The sequence below is a fragment of the Cebus imitator genome, unplaced genomic scaffold (genome assembly GCF_001604975.1).
Source record: "Cebus imitator isolate Cc_AM_T3 unplaced genomic scaffold, Cebus_imitator-1.0 Scaffold24, whole genome shotgun sequence".
NCBI lineage: Eukaryota > Metazoa > Chordata > Mammalia > Primates > Cebidae > Cebus > Cebus imitator.
Genome location: NW_016107339.1, coordinates 12,556,937 through 12,571,770, shown reverse-complemented (window position 1 = coordinate 12,571,770; position 14,834 = coordinate 12,556,937). Strand labels below are relative to the sequence as shown.

The 14,834-nt window shown below is 58.8% G+C and overlaps 1 protein-coding gene across 4 annotated transcripts in view; it reads left to right on the top strand.

Annotated features, from left to right (window-relative positions):
- ITPR3 (inositol 1,4,5-trisphosphate receptor type 3) overlaps nucleotides 1–14,576 on the top strand; it is a 77,014-nt gene extending 62,438 nt beyond the window's left edge. Inside the window, exons 34-58 of one of the 4 annotated variants that reach the window (XM_017522647.2) lie at nucleotides 614–734; nucleotides 1,296–1,486; nucleotides 2,105–2,253; nucleotides 2,431–2,539; nucleotides 2,663–2,753; nucleotides 2,839–3,008; nucleotides 3,419–3,593; nucleotides 3,702–3,886; nucleotides 4,098–4,298; nucleotides 4,446–4,556; nucleotides 5,062–5,157; nucleotides 5,275–5,376; nucleotides 5,537–5,623; nucleotides 6,139–6,249; nucleotides 6,321–6,513; nucleotides 6,733–6,858; nucleotides 7,290–7,462; nucleotides 8,075–8,239; nucleotides 8,934–9,126; nucleotides 9,628–9,732; nucleotides 9,812–9,939; nucleotides 10,733–10,898; nucleotides 11,597–11,757; nucleotides 12,966–13,127; nucleotides 13,753–14,576. In XM_017522647.2, the coding sequence (XP_017378136.1) occupies nucleotides 614–734; nucleotides 1,296–1,486; nucleotides 2,105–2,253; nucleotides 2,431–2,539; nucleotides 2,663–2,753; nucleotides 2,839–3,008; nucleotides 3,419–3,593; nucleotides 3,702–3,886; nucleotides 4,098–4,298; nucleotides 4,446–4,556; nucleotides 5,062–5,157; nucleotides 5,275–5,376; nucleotides 5,537–5,623; nucleotides 6,139–6,249; nucleotides 6,321–6,513; nucleotides 6,733–6,858; nucleotides 7,290–7,462; nucleotides 8,075–8,239; nucleotides 8,934–9,126; nucleotides 9,628–9,732; nucleotides 9,812–9,939; nucleotides 10,733–10,898; nucleotides 11,597–11,757; nucleotides 12,966–13,127; nucleotides 13,753–13,821 (3,540 nt within the window). In that variant the 3' untranslated portion in view covers nucleotides 13,822–14,576. Of the gene's footprint in view, nucleotides 1–613; nucleotides 735–1,295; nucleotides 1,487–2,104; nucleotides 2,254–2,430; nucleotides 2,540–2,662; nucleotides 2,754–2,838; nucleotides 3,009–3,418; nucleotides 3,594–3,701; nucleotides 3,887–4,097; nucleotides 4,299–4,445; nucleotides 4,557–5,061; nucleotides 5,158–5,274; nucleotides 5,377–5,536; nucleotides 5,624–6,138; nucleotides 6,250–6,320; nucleotides 6,514–6,732; nucleotides 6,859–7,289; nucleotides 7,463–8,074; nucleotides 8,240–8,933; nucleotides 9,127–9,627; nucleotides 9,733–9,811; nucleotides 10,899–11,596; nucleotides 11,758–12,965 lie in introns of all 4 variants that reach the window. The other 3 variants (XR_005199062.1, XM_037736276.1, XM_037736275.1) reach the window with 3 other exon arrangements.
- Nucleotides 14,577–14,834: the final 258 nt, after the last annotated feature.

Below are 14,834 nucleotides of genomic sequence, written 5' to 3'. Positions count from 1 at the left end.
ATCAAAGAAGCACTGGAAGGATGCAAAAGAACCAAGAAAAGGGGCTACCTAGGGGCACAGGGGCTGGGGTAGGGTGGGGTTAGTGCTTCTAAGAGTGGTTTTAAAAAATGCTGAGTTCTGCCTTCTTGGGAAGGGTGGGTATATTTTTATACACATTGTTTGGTCCCTGGGATCCCTTTGGGACCATGGGACTCTGGTAAATTATATTAACTTTCCCCATCCTTGATCAGCACCAGCTCAGGATATAGGGGAATGAGGGTGATGGGGGAGAGACTTCTGAAAGTGTTATCTTTTAAATAACCTTTTGGCTTTCGAACCATGTAAATTCATCACCTTTTTACAACATTAATTCATTTAAACATTTTGTAGGAGGGTCAACACCGTGGCTGTGAGCCCGTGGCTTTGGGGAGTTACTGACAGGGCTGCTGTGTACAGTTGTGCACTGCTGAAGGGAATGTGAGTGCCTTTTTCCAACTGGCACAAAGGCACACGGTGGCTAGTGGAGGCTCCTTCTCTCCACCCATGCCCATTCTAACTGGGCCCTGATTCCTGGACCTGGGGCTGCCCAGGGTGGGGGGCTGGCTGCAGCAGCGGGCTCTGTGGCTTCTTGCAGACGCACCAGACGATCGTGGTGCAGCTGCTACAGTCCACCACACGGCTCCTCGAGTGTCCGTGGCTACAGCAGCAGCACAAGGGCTCTGTGGAGGCCTGCATCCGGACCCTCGCCATGGTGGGTGAGTGTGCTGGGGTGCTGGCCAGCTCCGACCCACTCCTCCCCTCCGCTCGTCACGGGATGCCTGCCCTCCTAACAAACACTTTATCCCTAAGCTCGCCCATCTCCTGCTCCCAGGTGGCTCTCAGTAAGTCCTTCTTGGTGTCTGCCTGGCATCCTGGCAACTGAGAGAAGCTGTTTTCTCCTCTGGGTCCGTTCCCCAGAGAAGGATGCTGGCTGACTCTCCAGCTGCAAACTCTAGCTAGAGCTTGCAGATGGGCTCAGGCAGGAGGGAGGCCTGTGGGTTGCTAGGGACAGTTGGGGGAGAGGAGAGGGCAGGTGACAGAGGAAGGGGAAGTCAGGGTAGAGCAGGGGGGAATCAAAGAGGCAGAAACTCTCCTTTTACCCAACAAGGGGCAGAAGGCCTCTCAGTCCCCCAAGCATAGGCCAGGGTGGGGGTCTCTGTCCCCAGACCCTCAGTCTAGTTCACTTTTTCTCCTGGTGTGGCAGCCCTAAGCCTGGCCTCTGGCTGGTCGAACTGCCCCTGCACCAGTCCTCCAGCACCCCCTCCCTTCCCACCCAGCCAAGGGCCGGGCCATCTCGCTGCCCATGGACCTGGATGCCCACATCAGCTCGATGCTCAGCAGTGGAGCCAGCTGTGCAGCTGCCATCCAGCGGAACACCTCCAGCTACAAAGCAACCACGAGGGCCTTCCCCCGCATCACCCCCACCGCCAACCAGTGGGACTATAAGAACATCATCGAGAAGCTGCAGGTGGGTGTGGGGCTGCCTGGCATCTGCCATGGGAGCTGCTTGGTTGACTCAGCAGCCCCCCGACTTTGGAGGGGCAGGGTTCTCGGGGGAGTGTTTCTTCCTGTCTTGCCCACATTTCCAGGAAGGAGCTGGCTGGCTTCTCCCCACTCGGGCTGCTAAGGGCTGGCCCTGCAGCAGGGGATCAGTGAGTCTCATTCCAGAGGAAGCCTGGAGAACCCAGGGGCCTGCTAGAGGGTTGGAGCTCATGAGGAGCTCGGGACCACCCCTCACTCCTGCAGCACCCTCCTTTCTGTGCAGCACATTTCTGTGTGCTCTCATTGGCCTGTAGAGAGGTGTGGTGGGTTATTTTCCCCATGCGGCAGGAGACTGAGGCTCAGAGAGGGTAAGGGGTTTGCCCAGGGTCACACAGAGCTGGGAGAGAAGCCAGGCCTTGTGGCTCCCAGCCAGGGCTCTGGGCAGACAGACATCACGCTGTGTTCAGGGTGTCTCTGTGGTTGTGGGCCCCTCAGACAGAGGCAGGGTAATCTGTGGGGCTGTTTGGTGTTTGGGTCAGGGGAATGGCAGTCACACCCAGGTCATCTCTTGGGCCTGGCAATGACCCTGCCCTGCCCACCCCAGGACATCATCACAGCCCTGGAGGAGCGGCTGAAGCCCCTGGTACAGGCTGAGCTGTCCGTGCTGGTGGACGTCCTGCACTGGCCTGAGCTGCTCTTCCTGGAGGGCAGTGAGGCCTACCAACGCTGCGAGAGTGGGGGTTTCCTGTCCAAGTGAGCGAGACGTGGGGGCGTGGGGGCAGCAGGCCGGAGGCAGGGAAGGGCCTGGTTGGGACTAGACAGGCTCACAGGGTCAGAGGGCCTGGGGTGTTCCTGCCTGGGATGGGGCTGGGAAGTGGCGGGAGGGAGGCAGCGTGGGGCTGCCCTGAGCCACCTCCTCGGCCCGCCCAGGCTGATCCAGCACACCAAGGACCTGATGCAGTCAGAGGAGAAGCTGTGCATCAAGGTGCTGCGGACCCTGCAGCAGATGCTGCTCAAGAAGACCAAGTACGGGGACCGGGTGAGTGCCCTGGTGGTGCAAGTGCTGCATGGGCCAGTCAGGAGTGCCCAGGGTCTCAGGGTCAAGCCAGTGGTCAATGGTGTGCTGTACCCACAATGGGGCCTCACTCCTGTCCTCCCCCAGGGCAACCAGCTGCGCAAGATGCTGCTGCAAAACTACCTCCAGAACCGGAAGTCCAGCTCGCGGGGGGACCTTCCCGACCCCATGGGCACTGGTCAGTATCGCCTTCCCCTGCCCTCAAGCCCTCCCTTCCACTTTCCTGTCCCACCATCTCTCCCTCAGCTGAGTCCCCCCTCCAGGCCTGGACCAAGACTGGTCAGCAATTGCGGCCACCCAGTGCCGGCTGGACAAGGAGGGAGCCACCAAGCTGGTATGTGACCTCATCACCAGCACCAAGAACGAGAAGATCTTCCAGGAGAGCATCGGCCTGGCCATCCGCCTGCTGGATGGCGGCAACACGGAGATCCAGGTGTGGGGGGCCTGGGGCCTGAACATGCCCTCCTTTGCCTCCCTCCCTTTTTGGAGGAAATGCGCCTTGATTTAGGCACTGAAGGCTGAGGAGGGTGTGAAAGAGGAGGGGAGGAGGCCTGAGCAGAGGCTGAGAGGTGAGAAGGGTGGGCACGAGGGGGCAGGATGGTGAGGAGATGGGCTCAGGCCCAGCTGGGACAGTGGGGTGTGTGGGGGTGGGGAAGGGACCACGTCACGCAGGAACAGATACGGGGCATGGAGCTGCCATGGGTGGCCATGGGTGCTAGCCACCAGCACCCAGGCCTGCAGCCAGGCTCCAGCAGCGTGGCATGACTGCCACAGTCATGGGCAGTCATGGGCAGGAGCAGGGCCCAGTGCTGAGGCTGCTCCCTGGCCACTGTCCACCTGCAGAAATCCTTCCACAACCTCATGATGAGTGACAAGAAGTCAGAGCGCTTCTTCAAGGTGCTGCACGACCGCATGAAGCGGGCCCAGCAGGAGACCAAGTCCACGGTGGCGGTCAACATGAATGACCTGGGCGGCCAGCCGCATGAGGACCGCGAGCCAGCCGACCCCACCACCAAAGGTCAGGGGTCTGGGGCAGGGGCACGGCGTGATGGGTTTCCCAGGGTAAGATGTGCAGGGCGGGGCCCCGGGAGTGGGCTGCTCCAGCCTCACCAGGTCTCGCCTACAGGCCGCGTGGCCTCCTTCTCCATGCCGGCTTCCTCATCCCGCTACTGGCTGGGCCCCAGCCTGCGCCGGGGGCACGAGGTGAGCGAGCGTGTGCAGAGCAATGAGATGGGCATGGCCGTGCTCATCATGCAGCCCATCCTGCGCTTTCTGCAGCTGCTGTGCGAGAACCACAACCGGGACCTGCAGGTGAGTGCCTTGCCACACACCTGCCCCTTTCCCCGCCGGCCAGCCGCCATGCAGACCATGTACTGTGGCTGGTGTCCCTCTGTGGCATGTATGCCCTGGCCTGAGCACCGCTGCTTTGTGGCTGGTGGTTCCCCCACCCCTGCAGCTCCCCAGGGCAGCCTCCCCCTCCGTGCTGTAGCCATGTGGTGCCCAACCCTTCTGTGTCCCGCAGAACTTCCTGCGCTGTCAGAATAACAAAACCAACTACAACTTGGTGTGCGAGACGCTGCAGTTCCTGGACATCATGTGCGGCAGCACCACGGGCGGCCTGGGGCTGCTGGGGCTCTACATCAATGAGGACAATGTGGGCCTCGTCATCCAGACCTTGGAGACCCTCACTGAGTACTGCCAGGGCCCCTGCCATGAGAACCAGGTGAGCTGTCCTGGTCACTCGAGCGGTGGCCAGGGTGGCAGTGTGGACATGCGGGTGGATGGAGCCGGCTGGGGCAGGGAGAGGTCTCTGGTGCTGCCACAATTCTGAGAGAGCCTGGGCCCCGTGTCCCCCACTGCCTCCTGCCAGACCTGCATCGTGACACACGAGTCCAACGGCATAGACATCATCACCGCACTGATCCTCAATGACATCAGCCCGCTGTGCAAGTACCGCATGGATCTGGTGCTGCAACTCAAGGTGGGGCCCGGTGGCAGGCGTGGGAGTGTGCGGGTGTGCATGTGACGTGCATGCACGTATGTGTGACTTGTGTGCCGAGTGTGCAGATTGGTGTGTGTGTGTGTGTGGTAGCACTGTGTGTGATGGGGTATCTAGATGCACGTGTGTGGTGATGTGTGCAGGCTGTGTGTGTGTAATATGCGCATGTTTATGTGCATGAGTGCACGTGTGAGCAGGCACGCTGGAACATACACTCACTCTGGATGCCGGTATCTGAGGACTTGCTGTGTGTGTGTTTGCTGTCTAGGTGGCTGTTTGCCACAGCTGGGGTGAAGGCAAGCCTGTGGTAGGCTGGCTGTGCAGGATGCTTCTCAGCAGGCCTCAGTGAGGGAGGATGGAAAGGTCATGGTGCCTGACCTTTTTGGGGGTGGGAGAGGTTGTTACTGAGAGGAATGGGGGAGAAGTTGTTGGGGGCATGGTGGGGACCCTGAGACTGTGGCCTGCCTCCCTCCGACCCTCCACCCAGGACAATGCCTCCAAGCTGCTCCTGGCTCTGATGGAGAGCCGGCATGACAGTGAAAACGCTGAGCGCATCCTCATCAGCCTGCGGCCCCAGGAGCTGGTGAGGCTGGGCAGTCGGGAGGGTGGAACCAGGTGGAGTGTGTTGGGATGGGGATGAGGGCCCGGCTGGCCCTACTGCCCCAGGAAGAGAGCACTGGAACAGGCCCTGCCCCTCCAGGTGGACGTCATCAAGAAGGCCTACCTGCAGGAGGAAGAGCGTGAGAATTCGGAGGTGAGCCCACGTGAAGTGGGCCACAACATCTACATCCTGGCGCTGCAGGTACCGTGGCCCCCTGGGTGCCTGATGGCCATGCTCCCCCCAGCCACCATCTCCTGCCATGCCCCCCACCACTGCCATCACCCCCCATTGCCATCATCTCCACCAGCTGCCATGGCCCCCAGCCACCATGCCCTGGTGAGTGTGCTGCCTTCTCCCTCAGCTCTCTAGGCACAATAAACAGCTGCAGCACCTGCTGAAGCCCGTGAAGCGCATTCAAGAGGAGGAGGCCGAGGGTATCTCTTCCATGGTGGGTGCCTCCCCAGAGACTGGGGTGGGGGTGGGGCTTAGGCCTGGGGGCGGGGCCTGGAGCCTGGGGAGGAGCCGCGATCTGAGGGCGTGGCCTGGAACAGAGTGAGGACCTAGGATTTGAGCCTGGCTAGAATTTGGGAGTGGGGCCCAGGGGGCTGATCAGGACTGGCAGCCAGGGATGAAACCCAGACTGAGAAATGGAAGTGAGGCCCAGGTAGGTCTGGGGCAGGCCTGCAAGCTTCAAGCAGGAACTGGGCTGCACTTGGGCAGGACTAGGAGGGGGGCCGGCTGTCCTCTGAGATTCTCTGGTCATGGCTCTCCAGCTCCCCTCCCTTTGACACCAGATTCTCCAGGTTCGGTCCTAGCTGGGCTGGGCTTGGCCTGGTCTGGCTTAGCGGGGACACTCACCGAGGTATAGTTCAGAGCTGGGCCAAGGGCTGGGAGGGCAGGGGCTGAGTGACAGGCCTGGAAGTGGAGGCTGGGGCCTCAACTTCACACCCTCCCCACCTCCAGCTCAGCCTCAACAACAAGCAGCTGTCACAGATGCTCAAGTCCTCGGTGCCAGCACAGGAGGAGGAGGAAGACCCCCTGGCCTACTACGAGAACCACACGTCCCAGATCGAGGTGAGCCTGTGGGCGGCAGGGGCGGGCACATGGGTCTGGGCCGGGCCTGACCACGTGCGGTGTGTGCTCAGATTGTGCGGCAGGACCGCAGCATGGAGCAGATCGTGTTCCCAGTGCCTGGCATCTGCCAGTTCCTGACGGAAGAGACCAAGCACCGGCTCTTCACCACTACCGAGCAGGACGAGCAGGGCAGCAAAGTGAGCGACTTCTTCGACCAGTCCTCCTTTCTGCACAACGAGATGGAGTGGCAGCGCAAACTCCGCAGTGAGGACCTGTGGGCAGGAGGGCAGGGCGGTCTGGAGCTGCCCACTGACGCCCTGTCATAACAGCCTCCCTCGCCTGCCTGTTGGTACCCTGCTTCCATCCCCACCTCACCCCAAGGAAGGGCTCTTCCACGCGTGGTTTCCTCCTGAGTGGGTCCCGCATGCAGCCGGGGACGCTCACCGGGGCCCTCCAGCAGCTCTCCACTGCCCTCCTCCCCAGGCATGCCGCTGATCTACTGGTTCTCCCGCCGCATGACCCTGTGGGGCAGCATCTCCTTCAACCTGGCTGTGTTTATCAACATCATCATTGCCTTCTTCTACCCTTATGTGGAGGGTGCATCCACAGGTGAGGACACAGGGCTGGCCGGCAGATTCCCCGGGCCCCGCCAAGCCTCCTCTCTGGGTTGGGGCAGAGCCTTGGGTCCAGCTAACCTCAGAGGGGACCAGATGCACAGTGTGCAGAAGCACCCCCTGCACCATCCTGTGGGATCTCACCCCATCATGGAGAGACACGGGTGTGGTCCAAGGGGATGGTCAGGGTCTTTGACCTCATGGGAGATGGCACATGCATGCACATGTACATGCAGAGATGTGTCAGCCAGAAACCAGACTTGGTAGCCGCAGCCTGACAGGGCCTCCCGCTTAGGCCTGAGAGGCAGGTGTAAGAGAGGAGGCTAAAAGCAGGCACCAGAGCTTAACTTTTCGGCACCTGTTGGACCTGCGCTGGGGCCGTGGTGGGCTTGAGGGAGCCCTGCTCACCCTGTCCCTGGCCCCCAGGCGTGCTGGATTCCCCTCTCATCTCACTGCTGTTCTGGATCCTCATCTGCTTCTCCATTGCTGCCCTGTTCACCAAGAGCTACAGCATCCGCCCCCTCATCGTGGCACTCATCCTGCGCTCCATCTACTATCTGGGCATCGGGCCCACGCTCAACATTCTGGGTGCTCTCAACGTGAGTGCCAGAGGGAGCCCCCATTCCCAGACCAGCCCATGCTCACTGTGCATTCAGACTGCAAGCTGGTCTGCTGCCTCCAGGAGCCACTCCTCTGCCCCATCCCCTCCTCTCTGTTGGGCTCCCAAGTTGCTTATAGACCAATGGCAGGGACTGTTCTGTGCCTTTTCCCTCTCCCTCAACACCTGGGGGCAGCTGGCACTCAGAGACAGAAATTCAAGAGTCCTTTTGGAGCAACAGGGTCAGGGTGGCCATGCACAGTGCTGGCTGTGCACTGCCCAGAGGCACTGCTAGGCAGCAGACATGAAGATTTGTGTATTATGACAGATCCTGACAGATGGAAATAAAATGCCTTGAGCAAGGAGTACCTTTCCTTGACAGACGCAGTCAGTGGTCTTCTCTGTCCCCATCCTCCTTTGTCTTCCTGGAATTGAGGACCCAAGGGGCTGCTTCTGTATTCTGAGTCCCAGGAGCCCAGATGCATTTCTGGAAGCAATTTCATGAATGCCGTGCCTCCCAGGCTCTGAGATGGGCATTGTGGGGCACGTGGGCAGACTTAGAGTGGGTGGTAGGGCCTTGACCCTTAACCTCGTGCCCTGTACTCGCCCCCAGCTGACCAACAAGATCGTGTTTGTGGTGAGCTTCGTGGGCAACCGTGGCACCTTCATCCGGGGCTATAAGGCCATGGTCATGGACGTGGAATTCCTCTACCACGTGGGCTACATCCTGACTAGTGTCCTGGGCCTCTTTGCTCACGAGCTGTTCTATAGCATCCTGGTAAGGCCTGCTGGGTGGGCTGGGGCTGGAGGGGGGCATGGGGTGGTTGGGGCTTCCCATGAACTGCTGGCAGTTCTCCGGCGCCAGTTTCTCTGTCCAGTCCTTTTGCTGCTCGGCTGGGAGCAGTGGAATTCCAGAGTCTTCCTCTGTCCTACCCAAGCCTGGCCCTGAAGGCCCTGATGGCCACTCCTGGTGGCTATCTGACCCCTCTCTCCTGTACAGTGGTGGTTTAAGCCTGGACTCTGAGGCTGGACCAGGGCTTTGCATCTCAGCTGCACTATCACTAGCTGTGTAACTGGGAAACTGGGCAAGTTTCCTCACCTGTGAAATGGGGTTAACAGCAGCCCCTGCCTTCTAGAATAATTGCAAGCATAAGACGAACGAATGCGTGAAGCGCACTCAGGCTGTTGCCTGGCACGCAAGTGCACTGTCAGGGCCGGCTGGTCTTCAGCCACAGGTTTCACCCCTCGTGCCTTCCGCTGGCCCACTCCCTTTCTAGAATTCCATGTTCCTCGGGAAGCTCCCCTGACAGGCCCACCCAGCTTGGTTACTCCCAACTAAGCAGACCTCCCTGGAGGAGCCTTGGGAAACTGTCCGGAGCCCAGGCAGCCTTCGGGGTACCAATGGCATCTCCAGCAAGACTGGCCAGCTCAGCCCCTGAATGCACCATTCCTGTCTCATCCCCATGCTGCAGCTCTTTGACCTCATCTACCGCGAGGAGACGCTGTTCAACGTCATCAAAAGCGTGACCCGCAATGGCCGCTCCATCCTGCTGACAGCCCTGCTGGCCCTCATCCTGGTCTACCTCTTCTCTATTGTCGGCTTCCTCTTCCTCAAGGATGACTTCATCCTCGAGGTCGACCGGCTGCCCAACAACCACTCCAGAGGTCTTGGAGGCTTCCCTCCTGGGCAGGTTGTGGGGAATGAGGTTGGGTCTCACCGGTGCCTGGCCTCAGGACCATGACCTGCAGCCCTTACCCCACCAGGCCCCCGTCTTTCTCCTCTTGGCTTCTGGGGAAGTCTAGCTCACACCAGTCTGTCTCACTCTTTCCTGGAACACACTGAGCGGGAAGGAGTCTTGGGTCTCTGGCCCCTAAGGAGCCCCTTGCTTGAAAGCTGGAGCCTCTTGCAGGCACTGTCATTCATGTTAAACCCAGTAGTTGCAGAAGCTGCCCATGTGCCAGGCCTAGGGGTACAGAGACCCCTCCCAGCCCTTAGTGTGCAACCCAGTGGGGGCAGAGGCATGAAGACCCTTCACTGTGGCCAGACAGTGCAGGGCTGGCAGCATCAGGGAAGGTTTCCTGGAGAATGTGACGCTGGGGCCAGAGCCAGGGGGTGGTAATGCCAGGCACTGGACCTCCTGGTGACCTCCTCCATGCCCCTTGCAGCCAGCCCCTTGGGGATGCCACATGGAGCTGCTGCATTTGTGGGCACTTGCAGCGAGGACAAGATGGACTGTGTCTCGGGGGTCTCGGTGCCCGAGGTCCTGGAAGGTGAGGGCAGTGTGTCTGCAGAGGTCTGGGTGGGGTAGAGGGAGCAGGCAGCTCAGGTTTCAGCACACCCTGCTTGCAGAGGACGGGGAGCTGGACAGCACAGAGCGGGCCTGTGACACTCTGCTGATGTGCATCGTTACCGTCATGAACCATGGGCTACGCAACGGTGGTGGCGTGGGCGACATTCTCCGCAAGCCCTCGAAAGACGTGAGCATTCCTGCCCACTCCCAAACCCATGGGGCCCAAGCCACTGTCCAGATCAGCAACTGTGGAGAGTCCTGTCTTTGGCCTCACATCAGATATTCAGGGTTGAACTCTCCCTCCCCCAAGTTTGCATCCTTTTTTTCCTGCTTTCCATACCTGGCCAATTCCATAACGTTACTGCTTAGCTGCCCCTCACCCTCCTATTCCATAAGGAAAGACCTTGGCAACCAAACTTTGCCCCAGGGCTAGGGACGGCGACCCCCGGCTTCTGTAGCCCACAGCAGGCAGGCAGAAGGCAGAGCTGAGTCAGCTTCATCAGGAGGCCTCATGATTTGGCTTGGGCAGCCACGTTCCAGAACATCAGTCCTTCCCGTTGCTTGAGAGTGAGAAGCTGCCTCCCTGGCCAGAAAGGGTTTCTAGAATGTGTGAGGCCAGGCGTCGTGAGTGTGGGACAGAGGTATTCAGAGCTGGCTCTTTCCCTAACCAAAGTTCGGGGCAGAGACACGCCTAGACTCATAGCCCTGCCTCCCTGCACTAGACTCCTGTAAGAGTTTACCCCGGTGTGTCCTGAGTCCACACTTTCCTAACCCAAACTTGGGGCTTCTGCTTGCAATTCTTACTCTGTGGAGCCAGGTTGGGTCCACTCTCCCATCGGCATGGCCCACGAGCCAGAGGCCCTCATTTCCTTCTGCTGGGGTCTGGATCCACAATATCACAGCCCTGGCCCTCACCTGAGTCCCGTGCCTGGGTGAATGCGGGGACCACCTGGCCCAGCCTCCCTGCCTTGCCTCCGCAGGAGTCTCTGTTCCCAGCCCGAGTGGTCTATGACCTCCTGTTCTTCTTCATCGTCATTATCATCGTGCTGAACCTCATCTTTGGGGTAATCATTGACACCTTCGCTGACCTGCGCAGTGAGAAGCAGAAGAAGGAGGAGATTCTCAAGACGACATGCTTCATCTGTGGTGAGGGTTGCTTCCCGCTCTGCAGAGGCTGCAGTGGGGCTGGGACATCATCTGACGCCAGTGGCAGTGGAGGTTTAGCCCTTCCTGCCCTGGGGAACCCTGCCCTGGGGCCAATGATTCCATGCATTTGCTCATCCCAGAACTTGGGAGAACATGACCCTGCTGAACTTGGAGTCACAGAAGGGAGTGAGACAGGGCCATCCCTGTAAACCCTTGGGGTTTCTTGGGGAGGACACGAGCCCAGTTAGTGTCTGGAGCTTCTGGTCTCAGTCCAGTGCTTTTTCCCCACCCCTGAAATGAAGTGCTAGTCCCCTCATACAGGTGACACCTGCCTGAGCCTGAGGAGGCTTGAAGAAGAACAAGCCACCTCGGGCTCAGGCGGGCGTCACCTGTATGACCTGTAGGACCTCGCTCATCCAGCCATTCCTGCTTCCCCCGAGTTCGGGGAATTCTGCTGTTTACTCCTAGAGTCCTTGGTTGCCGCTGCGGGAGGGCTGCAGCTGCGGCGGGCAGGATCTCCACCGCTAAGTGGCTGCTGCTTTAAATAGCAGTGACCCAAATAGCCCAGAGCGAGCTGTCAGAAGCGCTCATTCCGAGAACAAATGCTTCCACTCCCCGGAAGCCGGGTCCCCTCCAGCAGGTGGCCCGCAGTGGCTCTTGAAGGCTGATGGTTTCATTCCCGCCCTCTGCACCCTCAGGTCTGGAGAGGGACAAGTTTGATAACAAGACGGTGTCATTTGAGGAACACATCAAGCTGGAGCACAACATGTGGAACTACCTGTACTTCATCGTGCTGGTCCGTGTGAAGAACAAGACGGACTACACAGGCCCCGAGAGCTACGTGGCCCAGATGATCAAGGTGCAAGCAGGGGCTGCGGGGCCTGTGGGCCCAAACCAGCCATTCTAGAGTCAGCATCACTGTGCACCACAGGCCTTGGGATTCAGCTTCTGAGAGCCCTGGGCTCTGGAGAGGAGTGGCCACATCTGTGCGCCTGCCCTGGGAGGCCAGGGGGAGGGGCTCGGACAGCTGCAGACACTTGTGGAAAGGTCAGCAGGGCGAGGAGGAGCAGCTGGAAGCAGCTCTGGGCTGCACGGGAGCCCTGCCAGCTGCCGGCTGCTGTGGAGGGGCCTCCTCGCACCTCTGGGTGTCAGGAAAAATCCCACAGCAAACCCATCAGCCCTGAAGAATGCGCGTGGTGTCCCTGGGCCGGTGGTGCAGTGACGCTGAGGAGGGGTGGGGTAGGGGAGACCCTGCCTGTGGCCAGTATCTGTGGGTCACCCTCAGGGAGTGTTTTCTAGCTCGGTGAGAAGGCAGGCTGCCTCCTAAAGTCTGGATTAGATGGTCCTGGGCTGAAAGGGAGCCTGGAAAAACTTTATCACTTAAATCAAATGTCATCTGCCCAATTTCTATAATAATGAAGGGAATGAAGGCAGTGAATCATAAAGGAGGAATTCTATGTTGTCTGTCTGTATTTCGAGCCGATCTTTGTGTACAGATTTATTTGCTGGTGTAAGAATTCACAGCTTACAAGGAAGCTTGAGAATTGCTTGGTGCCCCCTCCCTCCCCACTCCTCTGTCCTGGGAAACGTGGCTTTGCCTCCCAGACATGTGTCAGATGCCAGCCCTCCTCAGTGGAGCCTCCCGATCCCTCAATTTGCCATCTGTCTGACTCGCATCTTCCTGGGGCGTGGGGGGTGCTTTTCAGGCAGGCGGGCGGGCGGGAGGAAGGAAGGAGATTCAGGGTCTGTCTGGGTGCAGAGGCCTTCCTCCACCTCTCATGGAATGTTATGAGAGTAAACAGATGGTGCTGATACCAGCGAAGGACTCAAACTCAGCTGCTGACGCTGCCTAACAGAAGTCAGCATGTCTTGGTGGCAGAGGGTTGACTGCCAGCTCACTCTGGTCCCAGGGAGGACCAGGTCAATTCAGATTTTCCCATGACACATCCCTGACAAGTAATTTTGTCAAGGGTGTGGTAGAAGCCTCCCCCCACATTACTGTTTTTCTAAATGAGGCCTATCTAGGCCAGGCACATGCCTGCTCACCCCACTGGTGATGTTTTTCAGAACAAGAACCTGGACTGGTTCCCCCGGATGCGGGCCATGTCCCTTGTGAGCAATGAGGGTGAAGGGGAGCAGAATGAGATTCGGATTCTTCAGGACAAGCTCAACTCCACCATGAAGCTGGTGTCCCACCTCACTGCCCAGCTCAACGAGCTCAAGGAGCAGGTGTGCACCCGCCCCATCCCGGGCCCATCCTGGGCTCTATCCCTGGGCAGCCCCTGCCTGCCTCCATCGTTCCCGCCCCACCCTCTCCCCACAGGCCTCTGGCCCTAGGCCTGGATGAGAAGGAAGGTTCCAAACCCACTCTCCCCTCCAGGCAAATCAGAGTGGGGTTGACAACCCCTGCCTTGGGCCCCTAAAGACAAGGCCAGGTGGAAACTTAGTACAGGGTAGTGGGGCCTTCTGTCTCTCATCCCCCTCCTCTTGCAGCTGCCAGGCAGGGCCTCTGAGGGGATCCCTGTCACTGGAGATGCGGAGTTTAAGGCCTTCTTGCCCACATGTCCTCCTCTGCATCTGGCAGTGCCTGCATGAAGATGAGGCAGCATGAGATGTGTTAGTGGGGTGGTTTCCCAGCTGCATCAAATCCGGAGTTTGTGACACGCTAATTGAGAACAAGGGTTTGGTGCTGACACTGACATCCTCGAAGCACCCCGAGGGGCCCTGGCCCACCGCCAGTGCTGAATAGCAGCTGGGCCCATGGGGGAAGACAGGCGCCAAGTCCTTCCATAGCACCGACGGAGAGAAGGTGCCAGGTGGCCTGACCGGGCCTGTTGGATCTGCTTAACCCTAGATGACGGAGCAGCGGAAACGCAGGCAACGCCTAGGCTTTGTGGATGTCCAGAACTGCATGAGCCGCTGAGGAGAGCTGCTGGAGGCCCCAACAGGGGATGCTCATCACTGGGGACTGCCACTGGGAAGTACTACCCCTCCCTTGGGCAGAGTGGCCCAGCCAGCCTCTGCTTCCACTCTGCCAGACACCCCGACACCAACCCAGGCTTTGACCAGTGTGGAGGGGGAGCCTCAGGGCTGACAGTCCTGCCTAGAGCCCTTAAAAAAGACTTGAAAGTTCACTGGGACTCAGTTTACCTTAGTGCCTTAGCAGAAGATAAATCCTAGAGACCTTTGTCCCTTAAAGCAATCACTGACAACTCTTTGTAGTCCTCCTTGTGGGTGGTTAAGAGTGGGGTCACCTCTTTATCTCCAAGCACTACATTTTGGCTGCTGCCTACCTCTGGGGGAGGTGGCAGTAATACTGTTACTAGTAATTTTAGGGCTTTGTTATTTAACTTATTCCAAGGGTGCTGTGCTCAGCCCTGCCCATGGCTGTACAGCTCCCTCTGTGCCTCAGATCTGCTGTAGACAGTGCAGACCTCACTGTTGTGGCTGGCCTGGCTCCAGGTGGTCTGATGACTCAGTGATGGACAGCCTTGCTCCCGGGACCTGCCTCTTCCCAGGCTTCCTGGGGAAGAGCTGTGCACCCAGGCAACAAGGGCTGGGCTTCGTTTGCGCAGCTGTTTCATGACCGCTTGTTTTTCTCCTTTTGGTGTAATGTTTTACAAATCCTTTGGCCTAAGAACTAGTATGTTAATTGCCTTAAATAAATTAACAGAAATTGAGTGAAAAAGGGCCGTGTTTCCTGTACTCCTCCAGGGGCTGTGGGGATTAAAGGGCACACTGGCAGAAGACAGGAACAAGGGCCTCTCCCTGCTGGCCTGGCCTCTCCTCAGGCTCTCAGGAGACGCACTGAGTGACATCCTCAGGGGTCCTGGGCAGAACTGTATTTTGGCATAACTGGTGTCTACTGCAGTCCTGGTCGATTTTATTTTATGCATTTCAGAATATCCTGAGTCTAGATACAGACGAGATTAAGAA